The 27,162-nt window shown below is 42.0% G+C and overlaps 6 protein-coding genes across 8 annotated transcripts in view; 2 read left to right on the plus strand and 4 right to left on the minus strand.

Annotated features, from left to right (window-relative positions):
* The first annotated feature begins 1,459 nt into the window (after positions 1 to 1,459).
* On the plus strand, positions 1,460 to 5,160 carry LOC108101176 (aromatic-L-amino-acid decarboxylase). Of its 2 annotated transcripts, XM_017205406.1 has the most exons (4): positions 1,460 to 1,618; positions 2,168 to 2,318; positions 2,390 to 2,475; positions 3,487 to 5,160. In XM_017205406.1, the coding sequence occupies exons 2-4, from the start codon at positions 2,217 to 2,219 to the stop codon at positions 4,832 to 4,834; spliced, it is 1,536 nt and encodes a 511-aa protein (XP_017060895.1). In that variant the 5' UTR covers positions 1,460 to 1,618; positions 2,168 to 2,216; the 3' UTR covers positions 4,835 to 5,160. The 2 variants fall into 2 exon arrangements, with proteins under 2 accessions (XP_017060895.1, XP_017060896.1); XM_017205407.1 differs by lacking the exon at positions 2,168 to 2,318.
* Positions 5,061 to 6,947, minus strand: LOC108101179 (protein anon-37Cs). Its single transcript, XM_017205410.2, has 2 exons — positions 6,824 to 6,947; positions 5,061 to 6,732 (listed from the first exon to the last, which is right to left on the minus strand). The coding sequence occupies exons 1-2, from the start codon at positions 6,829 to 6,831 to the stop codon at positions 5,211 to 5,213; spliced, it is 1,530 nt and encodes a 509-aa protein (XP_017060899.1). The 5' UTR covers positions 6,832 to 6,947; the 3' UTR covers positions 5,061 to 5,210.
* Positions 6,948 to 7,088: 141 nt separating this feature from the next.
* LOC108101177 (3,4-dihydroxyphenylacetaldehyde synthase) lies at positions 7,089 to 10,839 on the minus strand. Of its 2 annotated transcripts, XM_017205408.2 has the most exons (3): positions 10,628 to 10,839; positions 10,327 to 10,561; positions 7,089 to 8,428 (listed from the first exon to the last, which is right to left on the minus strand). In XM_017205408.2, exons 1-3 carry the CDS (start codon positions 10,705 to 10,707, stop codon positions 7,211 to 7,213), a joined length of 1,533 nt encoding a protein of 510 aa, XP_017060897.1. In that variant the 5' UTR covers positions 10,708 to 10,839; the 3' UTR covers positions 7,089 to 7,210. The 2 variants fall into 2 exon arrangements, with proteins under 2 accessions (XP_017060897.1, XP_017060898.1); XM_017205409.2 differs by lacking the exons at positions 10,327 to 10,561; positions 10,628 to 10,839 and adding an exon at positions 8,867 to 9,320.
* Positions 10,840 to 14,022: 3,183 nt separating this feature from the next.
* LOC108101236 (LIM/homeobox protein Lhx3) overlaps positions 14,023 to 27,162 on the plus strand; it is a 28,340-nt gene continuing 15,200 nt past the window's right edge. The window contains 2 exon segments of the mRNA XM_017205487.2: positions 14,023 to 14,740; positions 14,743 to 14,890. Of these exon segments, the coding sequence (XP_017060976.2) occupies positions 14,555 to 14,740; positions 14,743 to 14,890 (334 nt within the window). The 5' untranslated portion in view covers positions 14,023 to 14,554.
* LOC108101237 lies at positions 17,987 to 18,744 on the minus strand. The gene has a single exon (XM_017205491.2). It carries the CDS (start codon positions 18,738 to 18,740, stop codon positions 18,147 to 18,149), a length of 594 nt encoding a protein of 197 aa, XP_017060980.1. The 5' UTR covers positions 18,741 to 18,744; the 3' UTR covers positions 17,987 to 18,146.
* On the minus strand, positions 18,744 to 19,098 carry LOC108101238. The gene is made up of 2 exons (XM_017205492.2): positions 18,996 to 19,098; positions 18,744 to 18,932 (listed from the first exon to the last, which is right to left on the minus strand). The coding sequence occupies exon 2, from the start codon at positions 18,930 to 18,932 to the stop codon at positions 18,753 to 18,755; it is 180 nt and encodes a 59-aa protein (XP_017060981.1). The 5' UTR covers positions 18,996 to 19,098; the 3' UTR covers positions 18,744 to 18,752.

Consider the following 27,162-nt stretch of genomic DNA (forward strand, 5'->3'; position numbering starts at 1 on the left):
CTATTCACTTCCAACTCAAGTCGGCCATAAATCAAATTGTAGTATTCTTCGCCCCAATCGACCCGAACTTCAGCCACCCGGAAAGCACAATAATGTGGGTGGTTGGGTGTTTTTGGGTGGCTGGGTGGCTGGGCGGTGCACCCATCGCATTAAAATCGAAAGCAGAGCCGTTGGCATGGCATATAAATCTGTTGATTCAGTCAAGTGATTTGCCAAAGTGGCTTCGTTGAAATGTCAGGCACACACACTTTCCTCTCCACTCAGCAACAGTTGGTCCTCGCACCCGGAGGACACCCGTTTACCACACACTGAAAAAAATGACAACAAACTTATAATAAAATTTGAAAATTTGTTAACCATATTTTATAATGTTTTTACAACATAAGAGTAACAGTTTAGATGATTTTAATAAATATTAAGATTTAAAGAAGACTTGTTTCTTTGCTGTTTATTAAAAACTACATCAATTTAAAATCATTCCCATACACAAATGAGATGAATTTTAACTTTTATATTTATTGTGGTTTAACGAGCCCTTTTTTTTCTGTGTAAACTCCCCTATCTTCATTGAAAAGACTCGACTTAGTCCATTTCCCCTAGCACAATGCAAAAGCGAGTGGGGGATTGGATTATTTGACGTCAGAACCACATGAGCGGTTCAAAAGCCACATCATTAACACTGGATGCTCTAAAAACCGGTTACGCAGATGCGCGTAAAGCGTGCCATACTATCAATATCTTGTGTTTCCTATGAATATCTATTTGTTTATCTTTTTTGCGTGATTTTGTTTTCTTCGAAGCTGAAGAAAACCCATGTTTTTGGTGACTCACGATGGGGGATTTCTCAGGAGAGCGCTCTCTTTTCTTAAGACAGTTTGCAAAGATCGTGAGAAGAATTGAAATCAATCTGGTTTTAATGAACATAATGTTCGAGGGTAATTACCTTAAACAAAAATCAAATTGTTTTTGTTTATACATAGGTATAATATTTAAAAATGCTTTTATATTGTATTTTTTAAAATCTTAAACAAATAAATCAGACTCCTTTTTTCCTTTTTAATTTAAAAAACTATAAAAATAGATTCCTTCTTATTATAAATTAGATAACATACATATACATATGTATTATTTTATACAATATTGAATTTAAAAATATTTAAATTGATGTTATTGTTTTTTTATTTTATTAATATTCTCGAGGATTAAATATAGCACTCCTTAGAAATCAAGTTTACTGCTTTACTGGCTGAGTCACTTGCAAATGAATGCATGTTCCGTAAAAGTGAGAAAATCACCGCGAAGAACGTGCAAAAATCAATCGAGTGCAGAATGTACGTATTTTACGACCCGAATTTGAAGTTCAGCGGCAGCGATTTGAACCGGTCCTGCAGAATCGGCAGCACCGTCGGCTTTAAAAGCCTTGGCCAAGAGCGAGCAGCGCTCAGTTAAGAGACGAACGCCGAGCGCACAGCAGCCCCATTGTAATCAAACAATATACACTTGCAGCCAGCTACAAAAATAAAAGGCAAACTCAACAAAGTTGGGCAAAGATTTAGTTCGGAACGGAAACAAAGCTCGACAAGTGCAAATAATTAAAAGCAACTAACTAAAGTGCACGGTGAGTGAAAAGTGCCTAAAGTGCTCGACCAACATAATGAGTGCATGCGAAAAGATTTACTTCGTGGCCAACGCTGCGTATACTTAATTTGGATTTGGAATATTTAATCTTAAATTGGGCATCTAGCCTCGCTTTGGTTTAATTTCTAAGTTACCGCCTAGTTTTTCGGCTTTTGGTATCTGCATGTTTTGTGTATCTATTAAAATGGGTTTTCGTGTCTATTTGCTGGCAACAAGTCGCCGTTTCAATGCCAACGTGTTTACGTTGTTAAAAAGTGAATTGTGAAAAAATAAACCAAGCTTAATTAATGCAAGAATGCATTAACATTCTAATTACCATACAGAAGCCAAAAATAAGTTTTATGTTACATTAATATTCTTTTATGTTCTTAGTAGCTAAATAAAATATAATGCTTTTTATGCGTGTTTAATTACATTTCTGTGTCACTGTAATTAGTTGATTTTTAAAAACTACTTAGCTGTCACTGATTAGCACTAACTGAAAATAGTCACACCACCTTTAATAATCGCACATGCTCTTTCCTATCAGCTCTCAAGTTTCGATTTCATTACATTGCAAAAACTTGGCCAAACTAAAAATGAGCCAATTACCCCCCACTAATAACAATAAGCTAGCTAAACAAACAAATGGTAATGGTAAAGCTAACATTTTGGAAGATAAGCTCGATCCCAAGGTTTCGGTATGTACATAGGGATAACTAATGCCTGTGAAAATCTATATTAATTTTGATTCGTTACCCCTCTTTGAAAGATCGACATGGAGGCCCCCGAGTTCAAAGATTTTGCCAAGACAATGGTGGATTTCATAGCCGAATATCTGGAGAACATACGCGAAAGGTAAGCGAGAATGTGTGATTTTCTCAATTAGCCTGAATTAAATTTAATTTGTTGCGTTCGATACATATAGATGTTATTTATATGGAATCTGTTGCTTGACCTCAGTGCTTGATTTGAAAGTTCGTTTTGTTCGATTCCGGGCAAGTGAATGACATTTCGCACACGTTTTTAAGCATTAGTCATGGGAAAGTGTCGCCGATCGAACCTTTGCTTTGTTTATATGTATATATATTATATATTTTTAAAGGCAATTCAGGCGACCTTCTAACTTACTTTAAAGCCAAGCACTTTCACAGTTTTTTTCTGTAATTGCTCTTGAGCCTAAGCTAATTAATTATTGCGGCATTAAAAAGGTTTTTTCAAGTTGGCGTGTCAAGGTTGTAGTTTTATGTAGATATAATTGTTTTACAAAGGCCTTGGGCAAAAACGACTGGTTGTTCATTATTCTTGGCCAATTCTAACGGTTTCGTTTCCATTACCTTGAAAACTGAATTCGAGTCCGTAGATAAACAATGTTATTGAATATTGTGTCATCAAGAGCACCTGCAAAGAGTTTTTTACTTATTTACATTCGGTTGATACAAAAACAGGTTCAACTAGAATCAACTTATACTTCAATGTGGTTATAATATGGTTTAATTTTTTTGTATATATAAAATTTTGTATTATTTAAAAACAACATTTTAAGTACTTCTAATATCAAAATAACATAAAGTTCCCTAATATACTTTTTAAAAAGGCATTTGGTTTTCTCTCTTTGTAATAGAAGAAAAAGCAAATATAAATTACTACGTTATTAGCTTTGCCTCTCTTTATCCTTTCCATTAGCACTTTGCTGCATATCCCTATTGATTTTTGTTCCCAGTGGCAACAAGTTGGGGATGCTTTTTCCATTTTCCCCCATTTCCCACTGTTTTGTGTGCTAACCGAGTTTCACAGTCAATTAGCAGAAAGCTTTTCCTGAATGGGCCCAATGCAATCAAGAAGCTAACGCAATTATCCCTTTTACAGGCGCGTTCTGCCGGAAGTGAAGCCCGGATACTTGAAGCCCTTGATTCCGGACGAGGCACCTGAGAAGCCGGAGAAGTGGCAGGATGTGATGCAGGACATCGAGCGGGTGATCATGCCGGGAGTGACCCACTGGCACAGTCCCAAGTTCCATGCCTACTTCCCCACCGCCAATTCGTATCCAGCAATCGTGGCCGATATGCTGAGTGGTGCGATTGCCTGCATTGGATTCACTTGGATCGCCAGTCCGGCCTGCACGGAATTGGAAGTGGTCATGATGGATTGGCTGGGCAAGATGCTGGACTTGCCGGCGGAATTCCTCGCCTGTTCGGGTGGCAAAGGAGGCGGTGTCATCCAGGGAACGGCCAGTGAGTCCACTTTGGTGGCTCTGCTGGGAGCCAAGGCCAAGAAGCTGAAGGAAGTGAAGGAGCTGCATCCGGAGTGGGATGACCACACCATCCTGGGCAAGCTGGTGGGCTACTGCTCCGACCAGTCTCACTCCTCCGTGGAGCGTGCCGGTCTTCTGGGAGGCGTTAAGCTGCGTTCCGTGCCCTCGGAGAATCACAGGATGCGTGGCGAGGCATTGGAAAAGGCCATCCAACAGGATCTGGCCGAGGGTTTGATTCCCTTCTATGCTGTGGTTACCCTGGGCACCACCAACTCCTGTGCCTTCGATTACTTGGATGAGTGCGGTCCCGTGGGCAAAAAGCACAATGTGTGGATCCATGTGGACGCCGCCTACGCAGGATCCGCTTTCATCTGTCCGGAGTACCGATATCTGATGAAGGGCATTGAGTCGGCTGATTCGTTCAACTTCAACCCACACAAATGGATGCTGGTGAACTTTGACTGCTCGGCCATGTGGCTGAAGGATCCCAGTTGGGTGGTGAATGCCTTCAACGTGGATCCCCTCTACCTCAAGCACGACATGCAGGGCTCGGCTCCCGATTACCGCCACTGGCAAATCCCACTGGGTCGTCGTTTCCGCGCCCTGAAACTCTGGTTCGTCCTGCGGCTCTACGGCGTGGAGAACCTGCAGGCCCACATCCGCAGGCATTGCAACTTTGCCAAGCAATTCGGTGATCTCTGTGTGGGGGACTCCAGATTCGAACTGGCCGCCGAGGTTAATATGGGATTGGTGTGCTTCCGATTGAAGGGCAACAATGAGCGGAACGAGGCTCTCCTGAAGCGAATCAATGGACGTGGCAACATCCACATGGTTCCGGCGAAGATCAAGGACGTGTACTTCCTGCGCATGGCCGTCTGCTCACGTTTCACTCAGTCCGAGGACATGGAATACTCATGGAAGGAAGTCAGTGCTGCTGCCGATGAAATGGAACAGGAGCAGTAAGGTGGTTTAGCAGTTCTGTTTCGGGTTTGATCTTTAAATAGATACATTTTATGATACAAAAGATATCTAAAAGCGGACCAATTTACTAAGGATTGTGTGAAATTTAAAACCGGAACAGATCTAAAACCATTCTCCATTTGCGACATGTTTAGGGAATTTACATCGCAATAAAATATAGCTTCCATTGCTATATTTACTAGTATTTTAGTGTCCTATCATCGTATCGTTGATGTTGTTAATGCTTTTATTGTTAACGCTTTACGCATAATTAAAACATATGTATTCTGCTTAAAAATACAACAAAATATTACTATAAATTTTGACTAGAGTTTCTGTGCTCTTACTTTGTACAATATTTTGTAGCCAATTTTGATTTTTAAACGCAGTGCTTGCTATTCAGATAAAAGTCAATGATGCGTTGTGCCTCGCGTATGCCACTGGACCTTGCGGCATCGATGGTTCCAAAACCCTTCAGCGAAGTCGCATCGCCAGCAAAAAGTAAACTTGGTGACCTCTCCCCGAGTGGAGCAGCCAAACGCTGGACATCGCGGGCACTGCTGTTGGTGGAGAAGTAGGGACGACCGCCCAGGTAGCAGGCGGAGGTGCTCCAGTTGGACCGCAGTAGTTCCTGCGGATAAGGAACCAGATGATTGCTTATACAACGCCTCAATAGCTCGGTGATTTGCTCCAGCAGCTTGTCATCGGGCAGCTTCTCGATCTCCTCGTAGTAGCCGCCACCCACGTGCACCTCCAGCACATGCTGACTGCTGGGCACCTGGCTGATCTCCACCACCTGCTGCGTCCAGTTGCGTTCCGCCTGCTGATCGAGCAACGGATTCACCAGCATTCCCAGGGGCCGTAGGTTTCCCTTCAGCCAGCGTACAATGGGTTTCTTATATGAGAGATAAATCTTCAGTGGATTGCCGAAGCCCAGGTTACGAATCGCCTGCATCTTGTCAAGCGGCAGCGTGGGTCGGAACAAGATGCCCGCAAAGCTTTTCAATACGCCCAGTGGCAGGGTGCAAATAATATGATCAGCGTTGTACAAACTGCCATCCAGACAGCCCACACTTTTCATTGGCGCAGGTGTCCACTGTATCTGGCCCACTGGCTTGCCGGTTTGCACCTGCTCCTTGTCCAACTGATGGATGAGATCATCGACCACATTGTCCAGTCCGGTGGGCACATAAAGCGGCCTTTGCTCCTGCTGCACTGGACACTTGGTTATGTGCTCGATATTGACATACTCGAGACAGCAGCCCAGGATGCTGCCGAACTCCTTAAACAGTGACTGGAAGATCTCGCGTGCCGCCAACTGATCTTCTGGTTGTTGAAAGGAGGCGCCAATGATGCGATCACTTTCGGACCTAAAGTAGTTCATTACATTGTCCAGCGACTGCAGGTCTCCACCGGATTTTACTCTATCGGAAAGCTTAAATCCGCGACAGAGCTGCCGGAATAGGGTGTCGATGAGTTCCACCATGGCTGGTTTGATGTGGCTGCCATCCTGTTCCACCTGTACGTAGTTGGGTCGCTCTGGCTGCTTGATTTGCTTGCCCAATCCCTGGGTGTTGCGCAGCAGCTCGTACATCGAGTCCTGAGAGCCATCAATCTTCACCCACTTGGCGCCCAGTTCGCAGTAGGTGTCGCCAAAGCGTTGCGTGTTTATCCTGCCGCCATAGCGATCGGTGGCCTCCAGGATTACGGTGCGCCGGAAGCCGTGCGACAAAAGATGCTGGGCTGCCGATAGGCCGGCGAGTCCTGCTCCAATGACCACTATCTGGGCATTCTGGCGGGCCGTTTCCAGATCCGGACTATGGCGATGCTGCTGGTCCCCGATGTGATCCGCCTGGAGCACCCGTGCATTGTATAAGCTGCGCCTGCTGGCCAGTTTATAACTGCGGGTAAACAAGAGATAAATTAATTGGTGTTAACATCCGACGGTGGCTTCTGCCTCCAAATTTACTGGAGTTGTTCAAAGGCTCTTACCATTGCATGGCAAGCGGCACTGGTTTCCTTTAGGTCCGAAACGGTTAAGAAATGCTCTGAGTTACGAAGTTTTTGAAATTTTGTTGTGAGCTCCAGTGGTGGCACACTAAGCTATCGATTTTTGACCTTGAGATGTTATCGATGGCCGCTCAACAATGTTATCGATGTTTGAACTTTAAATTAGTGGTGAGTTATCGATGGTGAAGAGGGAGATTCAAAAAGTGTAAAGGGAAAAAATTTACACTAATAAAACAACAATTAAACCTTTCATATTTGTCTTCTCTTTTTATTAATAAAAATGTGGTAAACTAACTACGACAATGCGAACTAAGGACAACCTAAACATAAATAGTTTAACTGCAAACAAATGGGAGTGTTTCGCCCTTCTCACTGAGATTTCTCTTGGGTGGAATTTTCGTTGGTCAGGTGGATCTGGAAGTGTTCTGTAAGATCGGCCATATTTCCCGGTTTGCGTGCTACTAAAGACTGATCTTTTTGCAGATCCGTCAGCTGAGATTCGATCTCCGACCAGGCGAAATCAATATCGGATTCATTGGAATCCATTCCGCACACAACGAATCTTAAAAACTGCCGACCTGCATGCTCGGCTTTAACCATGTAGATTTTCTTGCGATCCATGAGGCGCTGCAAAAGCTGCGTAGTTATCTCATTGGCACCTTTGGGCCGGAAGCAAACCAAACCCAGAGCTCGAGGAGCCACCATTTCAAAGCGGGAATCCGCAATCACCAGCTGCTCAAACTGTTTGGCCAAATCGATGTGTTTGCGCATGTGATTCCTCAAACCCTCGGCACCCAAAGTGCGGAACGTGATCCAAACTTTCAGGGCTCGGAAACGACGACCCAGTGGAATTTGCCAGTGTCGGAAATCGGGAATCTGCGACTGCCCCTCGTGCTTGTGCTTCAGATAAATGCGATCCACATTGAAGCTGTCGGCCACTTTGTTGGCATCCCTTAGCCACATGGCCGAGCAATCGAAGTTGACCAGCATGAATTTGTGGAGGTTGAAGTTCAGCGAATCCACGCGATCCAATCCCTTGCGAAGATCCGAGCATTCTTCTAGGGCAAAGGCACCGCCAGCATAGGCGGCATCCACATGCAGCCACACCTTGAATTCCTCGCAAACGGCGGACAAGGTTTCAATATCATCGTAGGCACAAGTACCCGTGGTGCCCAGAGTCGCGATGCAGATCACCGGAATCCTGCCCGCCGCCTTATCCTCTATGATGGCCTGCTTCAGCGTTTCCCCACGGAGCACGAAATCCTCTCCAGCCGGAAGCAATCGAATGGGCATGGCAGCCAAAACCCCCGACTTCTCAATGCAACTGTTGCTCTGATCCGAGGAGTAGGCCACCAGGCGACCTCGAATCTCACTCTCGCTCATCTCCGGATGCGATTCCTTGTAGCTGACCACCGCCTGTTCCCTGGCAGCTAGGACAGCCACCAGAACAGCCTCGCTGGCCGATCCCTGGATGACTCCTCCTCCTGGTCCTTCGCTCGCATGCTGGAAGTGCTCGGGCAGATTGAGGAACTTGGCCAGCCAGTCCATGACCACCACTTCCAGTTCTGTGCAGGCGGGACTGCAGATCTACAAGAGAAAATAGAAGTTAATGGCTATTAGTGATTTAAAAATAAGTTACTAATGTCTAAATGATTTTTATGGTTATTATTTTCATTTCTAAATTTATAAATCTTTGCCTTCATAATACTGATTTCTTTGTGTTCATTTGTAAACTCTCTTTTTTTGGATCTCATAATATTGATTACCCTAATCAATTCTTTATAAATTCAAATTTAATTGTATCCCAGTCTCAGTTTAAAGGTTCATCATAATAATATTATGTCGTGACAATTGTGGATTGATTTGTGTGAAAAACTCTCTTCGATCTGTTGCATTGGCAACCTGTTTGTCGGGTTCTGGGTGTCACTTTCACCCATCGCGGACAATGGGCGCCCATTCAGATGGGCAAAACAATGGTTAAAAGCGAGATTTCACCAACCGATTCGATTAAAGATCCGAACCTACCCAGCTGAATCCAATGATGCCGAACCCGCTGGCCAACATCTCACCCACAATTGAGGGATACGAGGTTGCAGTTGGATAATAGGCGTGCATATTGGGCGACTGCCAGTGGGTTATACCCGGCTTGATCACCCGATTTATATCCCCAAGGACTTCTTTCCATGACTCGGGCTTCTCCGGCATCTCAGAGGGCAGCAGATTCACTAGATATCCGGGCTCCACTGAGGGCAGAACCTCATCATCACGAATATTCTCCAGATAATCGGCCACGAAATCCACTGCTGCCTTGCCAAATTCCCGAAACTCCTTGGCATCCATTTCGCTAACAGAGTTTCGATTTCGTTTTCTATTTGCACTTTTCACGTTCTGTTTATTTTGGTTTTGTTTTTCTGACTTTTTCGGTTTGTTTACCCAACGCGATTTAAAATATATCCGTTGACGCTACTCCAAGTCGATGAGGTTCACTCTGAAACCGATCGCCGGTGACGACCGGCTTTTATACACCAACTTCTCCTCACAGCATCCAGTGCTGCCTCTTTAGCGTTTTTTTTAAATCAAATATTATTATAAAAATCAAATATTTGTATATAATATAATTTGTATAATTTTGTATATTCAAATACTAGAAAATTCATTTTTTATACTTTTTGTTTCTTAAACTTTTGTTGCTTAGAGTGTCATATCTATTTGCACCGAACAGTGGGACGTGAAGCGTGACAAATCTCTAAGATTAGGGAACAAATCGGGCGCATGAACTATAGTTTATGGCGATTGAATAATTCTTCCCATATGATTATCGAAAACCAATTACTTGGCAATTTTCTTTGTCGTGGAGTGGCTAGTTACCAAGTCCACCTATTGTGCAACACCAAACAAAGAATCAACATTAATATAAACCTATTTAAACATCAATGTGGTAATAGGAGTGGAATAATACCTATAATGAGATGCTTGTTAATTTGATGGTTATAAAAATTCAATTAATACGTCAATTGACACCACCTGTTTATGTTAACCGTTAGCTTATTGTGGACACTCGTTTAAGTCTAAAAACTGTTCCCACTTTATTGCTGAGACATTTCTCTTCTTTCTTATTTAAAACTCTCTTAGAGTTTCTCTCTCTTTACAAAATTGATTTTTAATCAAGCGTTGTAATATTTTAATTGATATATCGTTCGTGAGCATCTGGGTTCTTGTAACTGATTCGATTCGGATTTAAGACAGCCTCTAATGAACCCCTAATTGATATTTGTACAATTAGTACAGGGCACTGCAGATTTTTTCCTTTCTCTTTGTTGGAATTACTTTTTTTTAGTGATTTTAATACAAAGCCATAAAAAGCGTAAATACAAGATAGATTTTAAAGGATTTAAATTAATTAATTGAATCTTTTCAAAATATATTTTTGAATATTTCACTTTTTCACTTTGTTTATTTTCAAATAACCTAAATATTTGACTCACCCAACTGAATCCGAGGACTCCAATACCCGCTATAAGCAGTTCACCAATTATGGATCCCGCCGAGGAGGACGAAGGGTAAAAGGCATTGAAGTAAGGTGACTGCCAGTGGGTCAAGCCAGGCAGGATAATGTTCTCCAGATCCTTGAGGACCTCCCGCCAGTGTTCCGGCTTCTCGGGAATCTCCTTGGGCAGCTGATTGATCACCGCATATGGAGGGGAAGTCGGAAGGACATCTCTACGGGAATAGATAGAGATTTATGAACACGTCTTCAAGGATTTTCCATTTCTCCTCGACACGCACCTCTCACGAATTCCCCTCAGGTAGTTGATGATAAACTCTATTGAGGCATGGCCAAATTCACGAAACTCATCAAAGTCCATGGCGAACTAATTATCCTGGTTAATCCAAAGTGAGCGCGATCTTAGGTTTAATTTTTTTATAGTTAGCCGCTCGGTTCGTTCCGCACTTGTGAACTGCTGACATTCGAATCTACAAATGAGCTGGGTGCGCTTTAACCAAGTCTCAATGAGCGCCGAATCTCAAATCTCGAGTCGCGTAGACCCCCAAACCCCTCAATAAAAAGTTCAGAGGGAAAACAACAAAAATCCGGCTATGTGTGAAAATGTGCAGTGGCAGCAAGTTTTTTTTCGTCTGCTGCCCATTGCCGAGATTTATGTAACTATCAAAATACCAAGAAAAAACAAAAAAACTAATGAGATCGCGATACAAAAGTTAAAAATGGAAGAAGAAAATTTAAATAAACAACTAGTTAATTGTCTATTAAAATGTGTTAACCAAACTTAAGCAGTGCTTACTAAATCCCCGTATTTCTCTCTTACTCACTGTCAATCCGGTTCCAAATCATCGCATCATCAGCAATTAACTGTCCCAAGTCGAGCCCATTTGGCAAAATACTTCATGTGTTTAACCATTAACGGCTCCATTAGATAGCCACAACGTAGCGTTGGAAAATTTGAAAGTCAAAGTCGATTTGGTAACCGCGGAAGTGAAGCACCGCATGGTAGACCTTAGATTGGATTCGAATACGGATTGAATTCTTCGTTGGGTGCATTTCATCAGACATTTTCCATTCACGATCAGTTTCAGGGTCATGCTGCATTTTTATGCTCTTAGCCTATTTATTTATTTGTATAATACCCGCTACTGGTTGAGTTCAAGGGTATATTGTGTCTTTGTGATGATGTTTGTTGTATATTAATAAAGGGAATCAAACAAAGCTTAACAAAAAAATATCGAAATTGAAAACAAAGACAAATAATAGAATTCGAACCAATGACCATTTTTTATCAATAAGAAAGATTTTTAAACCCTTGTAGAGGGTATTGGAATTCCAGTCAGACAAACTGAAAATAATGCACTAAATCTAAGTCCATAACCTTTCTAATCAAATTTTGAAGTTACATACCTCTGAATGTATGTATTTTAATCCTCTAACCAACTGAATCTTTAGTTAATTTTTATATTTAGTAGTTTTTGATTGTCAACAAAATGTTTGTAGAAACATGTAAATTTTCTGTAAAGTCGTCTAACCTTTTAATTTCTTTACTTGCGACATACTTGTCAAGCGACCCATGGACTCCAGCTGTTCGCGATACTTGGCTCCCCCATCCCCCTTTGAACCCAACCCATAAGCGACCTTCTTCTAGTGTCCACTTCTGTGGGAGGGCACTCCATAGAGAATGGGTTTCGGTTTTCGGGGATGTCGTTGGGGTTTTTGGGGTTCAAAGTGTTTGGCAAAGTATTTGGCGCGCTCTAAGCGGCTCATAAATAAATGCGAAAACAAAATCGTTTTTGCAGACGCAACGCATTTAAGGGGTTTTTGGGTTGGGATGGTGGACATGGCTATATATTTATGTATATATATAGTATAGTCTGAAGCTACAGACAGACAACACCTTATGCAGATACAGCATGGACACAGGGTGATTCGGGTTAAGAATTTCGCCAACCCCCTCACTTTCTGGATTTTCAACTGCGTCGGCGCTGGAAAGACGTCGAACCCTAGGAATAGTATAACCACCCACCCACTTTTAATGGCGACGCTGGGCCGATAAGATAATGCCACTGCCTGCGCATGTCTCTAGTTTTCTTTGTTGCTGTTGTTGTTGTTGTTTTGTTGCTTTTGCCTATCAACGATTTCCAATGTTTTCAATATAAAGGGGCGGTGCCTGTTTTTCCCCTGGAAGCCCTGCTTTACTTGTTGTTTTTTTTTTTTTTGGTGACCGCGCTCTCGTATTGACTTGGACTTTTGAGTTAAGTTTCTCATATTTGTTTCGCCTCTGTCGACGTCGCTGCTGACTTTTAAGTGCTGTTTACTGTTGTTTTGGGGCCAACGAAGGTGTCGCTCGACGTTGGTTGGCTTTTTGTTCTACCCGCATTTTTGTGTGCCTCCTGCACTCTTGCAGCTAAAAATTCTTGAGGCAGAGGGAAACAAAAGTTCGTGGGGCTTTCGTTTCTTTTTTTCATTTTTTTTTTTTGTTTTTGGGGCTAAAGTTTTTACGTTTTACAAATATTGTAATGCTCTTGGAATTTGGACGGGGCGAAGGGGGGATTTTTAGCAGAGAGATACACATGCGCATGGCCAAAAAAACAAGCATAAAAATGTCGTCGCTGTCGCTGTTGGCGTTGTCGCCTTGTTGCCATTGTTTTCCTGCCATTCAGGGCTGGCTGTATGCATTTTACCATATCATTTGTGTCACATTAAGATCAATTGGTAAACACACACACACACTGGCACACACTCACGAACTAACACACGCGCGCATATCACGTATACGCATAGCATACCCATATGGGCGGCCAAAAGGCAAACGGGCATAAAAAGTATCGTTAAAAGCTTACAGTCCAACAAAAGCGTGAAAAAGTGCGCAAAATAACACAAAAAAAACAAAAGAACGAAAAAACGAAAAAAAGAGAAGAAAAGAAAAGGAAAGAACGGCAGCGGCGAAGAAAATAAATAAAGATGCAGCGCGGCAAATAGAGGATTCCCAGCAGCAACAACAAAGCAGCGGACAACCACTGTCATCTTGCCGCCAGTGTTGCCATGTCCAGGGTTGTCGCTGGTAACGAACCGTTAGCGAACTTACCGTTGGCCATGCCGTCGCCATTTTGCCGCACTCGGTTCGCATTTGCCGTCGTCGTTTCCGATTTCGTTACCGTTAAAGTTGCCGTCGCCAAAATGGCGTTCACATAAAATTGATTCGGAGTGCCGTTGCAAATTGCAACACTGTTAAATCAAATATTAACCAATCAAATATAAATAAAACTAAAGTTAAATAGAATCAATTGAAAAATACTGGAATTGAGTGTAAAGTGCCGTAATTTTTATGAAGGGTAATTTCAGTTTGCCGTCGCAACATGTGTATTGTAATGTAAAGTGAACATATCAAAGTTATGAAACTACAGTTTTTTGTTATTAAATTTAAACTCCTTTGGACTTTAATTTGAAAATAATATGCTAAAAGATGTTTACCCACTGAAGCACAAGTGAAAGATTTAATAAAATTTAAGCTTATCCCAATTACTTTAAACATTACAAAGAATTGCAACGTTTTTATGTAAGCTCAATTGGTCTCTAAATTTTTGTTGATTTTGTAAATTTTATCGTAATGTTATTTTGTTGACATTAATAACAAACAAAAAAAACTTGACAACTTATAGTTTTCTCTACGAAAATACTTGGACCTTGACTCTTTCTCGATAGATAATAGTGACCATCAGTCAGACGATGAATATGAATAGATATCCGCTGATCGTACTTTAGGCCACTGATCAGCTTGGCCCCTCCCGACTTACATAAAGTTCACCTGACTTTCGCCTGGCCGAAAGCACCCCAAGACCAATGATAGTTGGTCTAGTGTCCCCCTGTGTCGCAAGCAAATTCAAATTGTTCAAGTCCCTGGCTACTTTAACTGATAGAGAAGCCGAGCGAACGTAGGGCACGATTCGAACCGAGCCCCGAGTCTAGAATCTAAGAAACGAAACCCCAAAGAGACCGCCGTCGCGATAAGAAGAAAAAGTCAACGGGTCCGCAGTTTCGAACGAACCAATGCCAGTTATCGTTTAAAGCTAAAACGGGACGCGAGTGCGGTAAACTAACTAAAATAGAAATTTTTTGTCTACACACTTTATAGGGCCCAGAGAAACCGAGTGCTAATTGAAATACCTATAAGCTAAAAGAAATATAACTCATACGACGCGTTAGCAATGATGCAAACCCTGAAACCACCGCCACCGCTACATCATCACCATCAGCACCAGCATCCGCAGCAGCCACATCAGCACCAGCAGCATCCGCAGTTGCAACATCCGCAGTTGCAGCAGCAGCAGCAGCAGCAACAGCATCTGACAGCCATGGATAATCACCAGCAACATCAGCCGCATATCCATCAAAACAGCAGCAGCAGCAGCAACAATTGCCTCCCACGCCGCAGGCATCGCACCTCGTCGGTGGGCAGCACCACAATCACCTGGCTGTCGACCAGGATGACCCAAATCCCGAACTGGTGCTCGCCTTAATTTCCAGGAACCGGGCGCTCGAGGGTAAGTGGCCAAGTCATGCCATCTTTGATTCAGCCATGTCCATCTGAGTTTTGCCTAAGAGTTTTTGCCTGCACAGGGAAAAATAATGAATGGAAGATATATACATTATGCAGGGATTGTTTTCAACTTTCAAAGTCCCAAAAAAGGTTACATGCGCCCTACAAATGTATTGACTCATGTATAAATACCAAATAGAAAGCAAAGTTACTGTTATAAAGAATTATGGTTTGTGAACTAAAAAAGCAAACCAAATAATTACCTTTTCATGATTGACTTTTTTACATTAAGAATACTTTAGACATATAATATTTTCACATTTAAATAATGAAGGATAATGTTTTTCTGTGTATGAGCCGCGCTTTAATTATGCAAAGTTTTTGTTTGCCGCTCGCCCTTTGTTTTTATGAACGAGCAGAAAGGTCCTGCGATGCAGATGAGTTGGGGTTATCGGGTCGTCCTTTTGGGGTCATACATATGAGAGCCTTGCGGTTGGCCTGGCTTTGCCATTCCCATTTCCATATACATTTTCCTTTTCCGACCCAGGCCGGTGGCTTAAGTGTTTTTCAATTAAATACGAAAGCTTTCCCGGTGGCAGACCGCCATCTTCACATCTCCGAGGAGCTCATTTCGAATGCCCTTTTAGGCGGGCTCAATGTTGCGGCTTCTCCGGTTTTCCCGCCCACTTTTTTATGCTATGCACTCGCCCAGTGAAATATATGGTCCAAGGGGACGTCAATATATAACTGGCAAACTCCGGCATAAAGTTTCCTTTCAAGGAAATATATGCTGAGCAACTTCCTAAGGAGATGATTTATTACTGCTCGGTTTTCGGCTGGTCAAAGGGATTTCTTTGTCGGACTTGCTTAAACCGACTGGAGAAGATCCTGCCATGTCGCATTTATGATTTCGTTTCATGTCCCCCAAGCACACAGCACACATGCTTATGTACGAGTATATCCAACTCGAAAATCCCACGCCAAATCAATCGGCAATCCCCGGGCTAAAAGCCAGTCCAGAAAGTTGACAACTGACTGCGGATTGGAGTCGACTCGAGTCGAGTGGATCAGATCGGAGTGGAGTGGAGTGGAGTGGAGTGGAGTGGAGTGGAGAAGATGACATCGGACAGAGACACGCGTCGCTGACAAGGACAAAAGCCGTAACCAAATCCAAAGGCGAAACTGTTGACAAACTCCGAATGTCTCCGGCATTGTTGCTAATGCGCTGGGAATAACCGAAAGCCGGGAAAAACCAGGAGAGGCGGTCCAATGCACGTGTCCTCATATCGAGCGCGGGCATTGAAAAGAGCAGGCTCAGCCGATTTTCTCCATTTTCCCGGCCTCGAGTGCGGCGGGATTTCGTTTTAGAACACGCGTAATTACAAACAAATAAATAGCGGGGGCTGGAGGGCCAGTTTTTCGGTAACCGCATGTCCTGGGACCTGGAGATCGCCTTGCCGAGCCTTCGCCACGTGTCACTAATATTCGCTGCATCCCTGACAAAGTGCGTGCACTTAGGGAAAATGTGGGAGGAATGGGGAAATCAGGGAAGACCTGCGAACCAAAACTGCGTATTTATTTCTATATGTTTAAGCTTACAAAATTAAAATAAGACAACTTGAATGTTGGTGGATTTATTCGTAGTCTTCTACATATTTCAAATTAATGAAGACATAAGTCTTGTTTTATTAATCACTGTCCAAATTTGTATTTTAAATACGTTTGGGGTAATTTTTTTTATCGATCTTGTGAAAATTTATTTTGTTTCATTGTTACAATGTTGTGAGTTTAAAAATACTAATTGTTAACCTATTTGTATTGACTGAAAGGCGTACAAGTTATTCTTTCAAAACTAATTGACTTTGCTTGTATAATTTCTTAAGTATGAAGTATTTAATTGTACATAATTTTATTGAAATTTTTTTCTGTGTATTTATTGTATTGTTGCCAGTTTTTCTGCCAGTGCTCTTGGGCAGGGTTTCGCTTCAGCTGGTGTAGCGTGGCAGCTCGGTGTCCCAATGGACTCGAGTGACATGTGCCGGGCGACGTGCAAAAACGAGCAGAAAAATTGAATTATGCGCTTGCGGTGCTTCCTTGCACCCCCTCCCCTCCATCCCTCCCCTTCTGCCGCCTCCCTCCCCCAGGAACCACCCCCTCTGCCGTTTAGATCCTGCCGATCCCAACCCGAAGAGCTGAAAGTCCCACCCCTTCCAACAGTCGTTTTTGGGCAATCGACAAATATTTTGTTATTTGCACATAAACATATTTATCGAGTTTGGGTTTGGTTTTCTTTTCGGTTGTTTCAAGTGCGTGGCGATGAGGAAAACGGGAAAGGGGGAAAAGCGCCTGGAGGACTGCACCCACGGGTGTTTTGTTTCACCCGTTCGCCTGTCAAAAATTGTGTAAATATGTTTATCATTTCCACTTGCCCAGGGAACCCGGTGCACTTAGCGCTGAGCAAACACGACCAGGACCACCAGATCCACCCCGCAGTCAGGACCTCAGTGTCCTGCCTTTCCTTCTTTTATTTTTTTTTTTTTTATTCCCGTGCGCACTTGTCGCTCAAACGGCGGCCGCGTGTCCTTCGTTAGCCGTTCTTGTGTGGCTTTCCTATTAACGGGCCTACATCCCTCCAACCCTCCAACCCACCAACCACCCCACCAAAAACCCACTCCAAAGAGTCCTGCAAAGCGTATCCGTTTTTGGTTTGTTCTTTCCTTCCTTCCGCACTTCCTTCCTTCCTTCCCTCCCTTCGATTTGGAATGGGTTCTCGGCAATTGTTGCCTTTAGCTTATGTAATTTGTCATAATGTCAACAGGCGCAGATCACGCAGTATGAGCAAACACTTCATTCGACAACTGATTGTCCATTGAAATGGCGGAAGAAAGTCAGCGAAACCATTTGAAGCCGAAAAAGTGATTAAATAGATGACTTTTGAAAAGGACCGAATTCTGTTTGAAGTGCCTTAAATGTTTGTGTTTAAGTGGGTTTGCCTCGCCTAAGGTTATTATTCAAATGTGGACTTTAAATACGAGTTCCTTTCTTCATGGATTTAAAGTCAGGGGGTTTTACCCTCTTTAAAATTATCAAATTATTAAGGTTATTAATAAATATTTCGTGGATTTTATTATACTGTTCTATGTTTAATTATTTTGGTAAGAGTGCATGCTTTCCACTGAGGTGTTAAAATAATTCGCATTTAGTCAATAGCTCCTTGTTCCAAATTAGGAACAGAAAATTTTGAACATTTTTAAAACCAACTACATATAGTTATATGCTATCAAATAAACAACGTCAGCATTCGATGCTCCGATTAAATCCATCTCGTTGGTTAGCAATGTTCGCAAGTCCCGGCGAACAGACTGAATCTCCTCTCCAGAAGCGGCAGGATCAATAGCCACATGAACCTCCTGCAGGAAATTGGAAGGAGGTGGTCCATAATAGGTCTCAAAACTGGCATAGGAACTATTTTGAGGAAGCAGTTCATATCCCGTAGCCGTTTGATAACTGCTCTCGGTGGTGTAACCAGAAGTTTGCGATTCAGATGGGGAAAGGTGAGCACTACCGATTGTGCTAATAGAACTCGTTCTGGAGTTAATGTCGTCCAAAGCAATTTGCGATGAGGTTACCATTTGTTGATTATCTTGATTATGTGAAGATTCCCAGGTGTTTCCCCGGCTTTCTTGGGATTTGGAGCGCATTGAACCCAAAAGCGTGGTTCTACTCGATTGCATTTTCACTTCGGATTGCGATCGTGTTGGTTTCTTTTTCTTGACCATCTTACACTCACTTGGATTATTTCTTTCTCGACTTGACCCTGGGTTTTCCTCTTTCGAAGGAGTTTCTTTTTCCATAATTCTTCTTCGCTAATCCAATTCCAGATCGTAGAAATTGGAAAGCGTTAATTCGGAATCTTTGCGATCAAGGTTGGAGTCTATGCCAATATCCTCGGTAAAATCGGTTTGAGTGGACGAATTGAAAGTATTGAATATTTTGGCCAGATCTCGTCGGAATCTATTATAAGCAACTAGATTGATATCGGACATCTATGGGAAAAAAAAGTCTGTGTAAACAGTAAGACAATTTTTAGGATTTTTTTTTATTTTTACCTTGTTTGTTTTTTGATTTGGAAGTTTTGACCGAAACGGATGTCTTTGATAAAGCAAACAGAATACGTATATATGTTATTTGACAAACATTTCAGTGTTTCTTTTTATGACAAATTTAAGACCTACTAAATTTACTTAAACCATTAAGCACACCATTCCTCTCGTTATAAACAAATAAAAAATATTTTATTTTAAGGATTTCAAGGATTGGAAAATGAAAGCTTACGATAGGCATTAATATATCATGCACAAGCACCCTCTAGAAGAATTCAATTTTTTTTTTTCAAAAGCCTACAAAAAAAGCAAAAAAAAAAAAAACAACTTCCCCTGGGGACATCAATATCTTATACCTTTTCTGTGACCCCAATACCATTGGAGTCCGCTGTCTGTGGAGCACACTTTCAGCATTTTTCATTGCTGGCAAAACAAGAATGAAGTCCCGCATGGAAGGTAAAATTGTGGGTCTATCAGCCCACTTTTCCCCCATTCCCTTCACCCTTTTTACTCCCCCCTTCGTCTCTCAAGTCTGGCAAACAAAAGCAGGCCCAGAGCCAAGTTGAGAAATCAGTTGATTCTGTTATTTTTCCCGGTTATTGTTGGCTTTTCGTTTCCGTCCTCTCTTGCCTTTATGGCGTCCACATAAATCATTTTTTCGCCATTTTTTTTCGGAATTCTCATCCCGTTTGGTGAATTGTGGGAGGGGGGAATTGTGGAGCCCTGCACATTTCCACCTCCTGCATATTTGATGGCTTTCTGGGTCTGCGCTTAGCATCGACGACAGCTTTTTGACTAGCCAACTGCCGGTTGGCAGGTAAGCCAAGTTACTACCTCACCAAAACCCAACCATCCAACATCCCACCCACTCAACGTCCCACCTACGATTTTCCACCTTCCATTTCCCTGTTCCTTATTTTTCTTTACGTTTTTTTTTTTTTTTTTTGGCTATGTCTGATGCTCCCCCTTGGAGGGTATTTTTTTTTTTTTTCAGTCCGGGGGGTTGAAGGCGAATGTTCAAGTTATGTTAAGTAAATAATGGGGCGTTCATATGACGCTGGAAACGTGTGGGCGTGGGTTTCCCTGGCCCAAAGGCCGGTCTTTCGGTGTTCCCGTCTTTTTTTTTGGGGGAAGGTTGTATACAGTCATGTGTGTGTTTTGCAGTCAACTGTTTACTTTTATATTTCTTCGCTGCTTAATAAAATAAAATCGGAATTTTTTCTTGGTAAAAAATAAACGGCATACAAATGGTTGGGGATGTCAGCTGAGAATAGCAAAAACATCTGGGGACTGGCTTTCGCAACAGGACTTGCATGTGGATATAAAAAGTGTGTAAAGAGCTTAAAAAGTTTCTTTTGATAACTATGAGCAAACATCATTACACTCTAAAAGAGGCAGTTTTTTTTCAGCTATGTGCTTAATTCATGTATGTTTTTAATTGGCTTTAATTATCCTTAGAAATTTCCCATAAAAATTCTAATTAAAAGGAATAGTATTTTAAATGAATTTTTAGCTCAATAAACTGAAAGTTGAATGACTTCAAAATAATATCTGGAGTAACATTAAAATATGTATTCAGCTTTTGTCTTTGCCAAACTATGTGATTTTGTCTCCACTCTAAAATTGCCATCCACTTGCCACAACTCGCAAGTTCCGCATATTTTCCAAAGTAAAAACTTTATTCGCTGCTTTTGGAGTAAACAAGTGGAATGTATGAAAACATTGCGCAGCTATATATGAACATATAAACGTATATATGTATGTATATCCCCCCTTGAGAGTGTTTGTGGAGTGCCTGTGGCAGGCCCACAAGACAACATTGCGTTGTTACAATGCTACACTCTATATGTAACTGAAGTGAACTGAATATTTTTGTATTTGTGCAGCACACTTTGAGGAGCCACATTGCCCCTTCCACTACAAAAACAACAAAAAAAAAAAGGAGGAAGACCAACACCAGCCACAATTTTGCAGCCACTCCCCTTTTGGCAGCTGGCAAAAGCTGTCTCAATGTTGCTCCGGCTTCTATAAAAAACAATATCCCGCAGCGAACTTTATTAAATTACACGATTTTGACAGTTAAGCAACAGCCAGCCCCTTTGCTCCCCCGAAATTCTTCCACATTTTCCCCCCCACCCCTCCTTGTGGAAATCATAATTTTTCTTATTTTATGTAATATGCTCGAAGCTCGAAGCTGGCAACAATTTGGAGAGGAAGGAACTGCGAATCCGCATCCGAATCCGTATCCGTTTCCGAGTTCTCGTTCTCATCCCCGATTTTGTACCCCATCCAAGTGCACAAAGGATGTCTAGCAACGTGTTGGGGTTCAGGAGCTTCTTCGTATTCCTTTGGGGCCGGTTTAGGCAAATACGAGTCGAAAATGCTGGCAATAACAAAGTGTACGGAGATACGAATTCTTATTTTATTTAATTGTTATACCCTTGCAGAGAGTTTTACGATTTTGAGGGACTTCAAGGGGAGTATTTTTTGACTCGCTGATATGTATTTAATATTAGGTGATTTTAAAAAGAAATATAGGTTCATTGAATATATGATTTTATGACTGAATGTCGACTATATATCATTAAAAAATATTGTATAAATTTTCTGTTAACCATTTAAGAAGATTATAAATTATAAATCATTGGTTTATTTTCAAACACGTTAAATATTTTTTGGCAGCATTAAAAACCGCCAAAATGTAATATCATTGAAACAATTAAATTTAAAAAAGTCTTTTGATAAATGCACTTTAATTGCCAGGGTGTGTATATTTTAGCCTGCCTTACTTAAATAACCCCCTCCTGCGCTTTTATTATTCTACGGAATCCGAAATCCTGGCATTGGTAACCGAGTTGGTGGAACATTTGCGTGGTTTTTGGCCCGCGGTCGTTGGCAACAAAAGGGGCTGACTCTCCCAGGGGGGAGTGGCCATGGTAGCCGCCTCGGTTAGCTGCTTTCCTGTTTTTATCATTCCGCAATTAGCGCACCCATGTCCGCTCCCGCTTATCAACTCCGGAGTCTCCGGAGTCCGGACTCCGGAGCAGAAGCTCCTCCAACCGTCGGCGGTCGGGGGAATAAATATCTTTTTGCTGCTGGTGTAAATATTTGAACGGCATTTCAGTCGATACCTTGAACGCTGATAAGGCTTTAACCGCCGGTATCTAAGTATCTGGGTATCTGGGGGGTATCTATAAATACGCAACGTGTGCACTCTTCTCGTTTTCTATTTTCTATTTTCATGTGGGCCGCGTATCTTCGGTTATCGTCGTATGTGCTACAAGATTTGCCCATTGAGAAGGCAACACCGTTGTTGACACTCTGTTTCATCGGTTACAAGGTGCCTCTCGTGCCCCACGGCTAAAAACAACACACACCGAATGTACCAATTGATAAGGCCACCAACCTGAAACCGAAAAACATGAAACAGAAACTGTGTTCTGAAGAAAAATACAACTTCGAGTAGGAGTACTAGTATCTGGTTTTTGGTTTTGCCTACCGATATGTTTGTGCTGCGGTGAAGAAGTGATTTTTATGGTTTTATTGGTACTGCAGGTCTTCGAAAAAGAGGAAAAAAATAACAAAGGGGGAAGCCATCTACCCCAGCAGCGTTAAATGAGGCCTATTAACATGAATCCGCCGGATAATGCACACAATTCTTCTTTTCATACGGTCCACCCCTGAATTTATTTGTAGCCACCCCTTTTCGCTGGCGGTGGGTCCTTTTAAGCTCTTATTTTATCACTGATTATTTTCCACATCGCTATGCTCTTTGTCTCGCTTCCGGAACTCCTTTGTCCGGAGCATATCTAAACAGGTGGTCCCAGCAGGTGGCTATAAAGCCGGGATCCTTTGTCTGCCATCAACAACATCCATCTCCCACGCTCCTGTCCATTTGTGCAGTATTTACCTTTCAATCAAGCCCGAATATAGTTGTTTGGATTTTTGATTTCATCTTTGTGTGTTTGCCTTCGTTGGCCAACAAAGTCAACCGCAAATTATTAGCAGTCGAAATGAGAAAAACCAGCCAGCTTTGATGGCAAAAATTTGTGCATACATTACTAAAAAACAAGGAAAATAAATTTTATAAAATATTAAAAACACATTTTTTCTTTAGGGAAACATATGCATTTCAATATTATGTTAAACCACTTGGAAATATCAGCTAATAGCAAGTAATTATATGTTAAAAAGTGTTTAATTTCATTTAATTCTGTTGCCAAGCACATGATTGCCTCAATGAGTCACGAACTATGATCGAGTAAGACACTAATTTTAGCTGAAATTATCTTTTGGGTTTTTCACAAAATATAGTTAATCACGGCAGAGACAATGCTAAACAATCGAAGTGTTATTATTGGCATTTTGAAAAGCTATTCACGTGGGATCCACTTCTGTATATGCTGGAAATGTTGTCATTATAAAGCAATCCAATTCCCGATATGTCATTTTCAACAATAATAGCCGCGATTAGTTAACTTATCACCATTTCCAAGGAGAGTCTGATTTTGGCTGCAATCAAAACAGCCGCCGGAAGGTCTTTTAATCGATAAAAACGTGCTAAATAAAATGTTTGAGATGAGACATTTGGTCAAGTTTCAAAGCTCGTCTGCTGTGCTCATTCACATAATATTTGGCCAAAGGTGAGTGAGTGCAGAATCGTTTTATTTTTGTTTTGATTTCGGAACAGAAAACAGTCGGCAGTCAATCCCATGAGTATCGCCACTTAAAGGGGCTTATCGGGCTTACGGCACGATAAGTTAAGTTTCGCCTAACCCTTTCCGATCTCAATGAACCGATCACAACAGATAAGTGTCACTCGAGAACTATACAAACAGGATCGAGTATAGAGTTTGCTTAAAGAGGGTCTCGAACTTATAATACCCAGTAATAAATGTGGAGGAAATAAAATAAAGAAAAGATGGGTGTTCTAATAATCATATTCAATAATTTTGTTCTATGAAGGATGTTTGAGTCCTTAAAAAATAATTATATGATGGTATTTTTACCATGATTTTCTTTTAATATTTGTTTAGAAAAAAAAAGAGTTAGTCTTTCTAAAATAAATCTACAGTTGAGCTTTTTATGACGAGCTATAATGGCAAATAAAACCTATCACATCCATTTGCAGGGTTCAGTTAGAACCAGACCTTCTTCAGTGGTTTTGTTTGTCCGGACATCTAAGAAGTGCCGCTGGAGGTTCTGCTCTGGCTTCCATAGCTATAGCCATAGCTGTATCTGTATCTGTATCTGGTTGGGTTTGTGTTTCAGTTTGCCGTAATATTTACACAGATTGCTGAACTACTTTCGAGCGAAGCCGGCGAGCACTTGAAAGTGTCAAATTGTTGTATAACCGGGTAGGCGAGGGCCTAACCCTCGGTTGCCCCGGGGCATGCCGCCTATCTCTCGGGGGGATCGGGGCAAGAGGTGGCCAGATGGGGCTTACGAGCCACTCCAAAACCTGAGCCACCTCGAGTGGCCATATAAACTAGTAGTAGTAGGTTTGCATTTGTGGTGGCACTGATTGCGCCTCGAGTAGCTGATTGGGCCAATTGAAAAGCACCATAAAGCCCATGGAGTACACAAATGCTGCCTACTTGGATTTAAGTCCAATATAATCGTTTATTAAATCTAGAGTAAAGTTATTTATAGGCTTTGAAGTCACCGCAGTGCAGTCGCTATCGGATGTTTGCCTAAAAGGTGGATTGCAGTTGACCCAGTAATCCGAAAGTGGGGGGAATCTTGGCCAGCGATAAGAAGACGGCCAAATCGAAAATCTCAAGCTGGCAAATAGATAAATGGGTTTATTTTCCAAAGACCCACACACTCTCATAGTTAAAAGCCAAAGTCTGGACAGGTCCAATGATTCGAGCGTATGTCGCAAATTATTCGATGCTTGCTGAAAGCAGAAAGCTGAAAGCGTTCACTGAACAAAATGATTTTATTGCATGAGCCTTCGTCCTTAGCCACTTGAAACCATTCGGCCATATGTTGCCATTTGTGACAGAACTGCACCAGACACGACACAACGCCGGGAAAAGCGGGGGATGGGATGGCATTCCCGTTTCGGAAAAGTCGGAAAAATCCAGGGGGATGGAAGCTGCCGTCGTTTGTTGTCGTTAATGCCCAATGGGTGGCAAATTGTTTTTTATTATCGCTCGGGCCGTGGCGAGACAAGTTGGGTGGCATTTTGTGGGCTGTCCTCTGGATTGGGTTTCTCCGGCCAGAAAGGAGTAACGAGCAACAACGATTCCTTGTCCCCTTGAAAACCCCACAACCTTATCCCTTGTCGATTGCGTGAATAAAACTTTAATGGAACGACACAAATCCCTGTTTGTTGCCTACCCTTCTTCCTTTTTTCGGTGTGTCTCTAATGCAAAGTAATTGAGTGCGAAAATGCCGTCAGTTTTGTCAGAGGTTTTTGTGGCTGGCGCTTGAATGTTTGATACTTTATGTCCCCGTCACATCTGCACGGACTTGCGGCATAAAGGCATAAAGAATGCACTCCAAGTGCATTCCGCTCCCAGTTGGGAAATCGCACAGCGGCGGAAAATAAAAGCAGAAAGCCCAGAATGGTGAAATGGACTTAAAATGGTCAAAATACTCTAGACAGTGCACGGTGGGAAAAATATCTTTATAGAGTTTCAGTCACTTAAAAGTTTAATAACATAAATATTCTATATTCTAAGATTAGATTTTTAGATGAGAACCAGAAAGAAAACAGAAGTGAAACCATCTGTTAATTCCATTTATTAACTGTCATTAAAATTCTTTCTTAAAGTATTTAAATCTGTAATCTGTATTAAACATAATTAAAGACGTAATAAAAGTAAATTTATCTAATTTAATTGGAATCAAAAAATGAATAAATAAGTTATTTTTAATGCTTGTAAACCAATTACCAAATTTGTACCTTTTTAACTATTTCAAGTTTTCAATTTTGATGAAGAGGTACTTTATATTTTGTCTTGTGTAAATAGACAGGGGTTGCTGGTCCTAGTGGGTGGAAATGTTGTGATGACCTCTGGGTAGACATGCAGTTGGGTCACGCTTTGTGGGCGTGTCAGGACATTCGGAGTCCTCAGCCACTGGGAGCTCACGTAAATTGGTGATTGCAGCGGGCCATTGCACGTCTCAATTTTTTGTTCGCCGAATCTCAACTGAGAACTTCCAGCTAAGTTGAGTTTATGGCCTTAACTTGGAGGCGGCGTTGGTTGGGTGAAAGGAGGTGGGCGTGGCTGAGAGGACGTGACCATGCAGTTACGACAGCCAAAGGGGACACAGATTGAAAGTTTGTCTCTGGTCTGCAGGAGCAAGCCGAAAGTCGAGAAATTCACTTTATTTGTCACGTGAGGGAACGTCCATAAAAATAACCCATAAATCGTAGACTGTTTTTATGTTTGGAAAAAAATAATCAAATAGTAATCCAAAGCCAAAAACTTTACTTTACTTTTTTTATTTAAACGAGCATTTAAGTGAGAATATATTTTGAAAAAAGTTTAAGCTTTTACAAGAGTGATTTTGATTTTACTAAACACTTTATCCAAATTAAAGAAAACTACAAGTAGCTGTAAAGTAAAATGTGTTGCTTTAAAGGGATGTGCATAAATTCTGTTTGGAATTGAATCGACAATCCCAATATTTCCACTCCTTTGCACACAGATTTCTTCCGTCCTTTTTGGAGCGTACTTTTTGCGTAGCTGGCCCCTTTTATAAATATGGCGACGTCCATTTTTGTGGCTGATAATTTAACAACAGTCAGGAAGGCAGTCAAAAAGGCAGAAGGGCAGAAAGGCAGGCAGGCAGGCAGGCAGGCAGGCAGGCAGGCAGGCAGGCAGGCAGAAAGCGGAAAGAGCTCTTTGCTTCCTGCTCCCCCCGAACTACATCTCCATCCACAGTGGAGTTCCCGGCCGCCACTTCCTTTTCCCCCATTTTGCAGACCCTGGCCAACCATTTTCTGCGCCATCTTGGCTTCATCAAACGCACACAAAAGACCATAAAGGCAAAGCCAAGATAATGGAGCACAGCACAGTCGAGTAGTCGAGCTCTCGGAGCAGGCAAATAAAATGGGCACCGAAACGAAGTCGTTAGAGCAGACTTACCCAGTAGAACCACCCACCTAGCCACCCACCTAACCACCCAACCTCCCACTGAACCACCCACCTAACCCCCA

The sequence above is a fragment of the Drosophila ficusphila genome, unplaced genomic scaffold, assembly GCF_018152265.1.
Source record: "Drosophila ficusphila isolate 14025-0441.05 unplaced genomic scaffold, ASM1815226v1 contig_127, whole genome shotgun sequence".
NCBI lineage: Eukaryota > Metazoa > Arthropoda > Insecta > Diptera > Drosophilidae > Drosophila > Drosophila ficusphila.

Excerpts from the sequence above, each read along its gene's own strand:
- LOC108101176 (XM_017205406.1), top strand. The coding sequence starts at position 2,217 with ATGAGCCAATTACCCCCCACTAATAACAATAAGCTAGCTAAACAAACA. Across the intron at positions 2,319-2,389 it reads AGCTCGATCCCAAGGTTTCG|ATCGACATGGAGGCCCCCGA; the intron begins GTATGTACATAG and ends CCTCTTTGAAAG. Across the intron at positions 2,476-3,486 it reads CTGGAGAACATACGCGAAAG|GCGCGTTCTGCCGGAAGTGA; the intron begins GTAAGCGAGAAT and ends TCCCTTTTACAG.
- LOC108101177 (XM_017205408.2), bottom strand. The coding sequence starts at position 10,707 with ATGGACTTTGATGAGTTTCGTGAATTTGGCCATGCCTCAATAGAGTTT. Across the intron at positions 10,562-10,627 it reads CTGAGGGGAATTCGTGAGAG|AGATGTCCTTCCGACTTCCC; the intron begins GTGCGTGTCGAG and ends CTATTCCCGTAG. Across the intron at positions 8,429-10,326 it reads GAGTCCTCGGATTCAGTTGG|ATCTGCAGTCCCGCCTGCAC; the intron begins GTGAGTCAAATA and ends TTTCTCTTGTAG.
- LOC108101237 (XM_017205491.2), bottom strand. The coding sequence starts at position 18,740 with ATGGAAAAAGAAACTCCTTCGAAAGAGGAAAACCCAGGGTCAAGTCGA.
- LOC108101238 (XM_017205492.2), bottom strand. The coding sequence starts at position 18,932 with ATGTCCGATATCAATCTAGTTGCTTATAATAGATTCCGACGAGATCTG.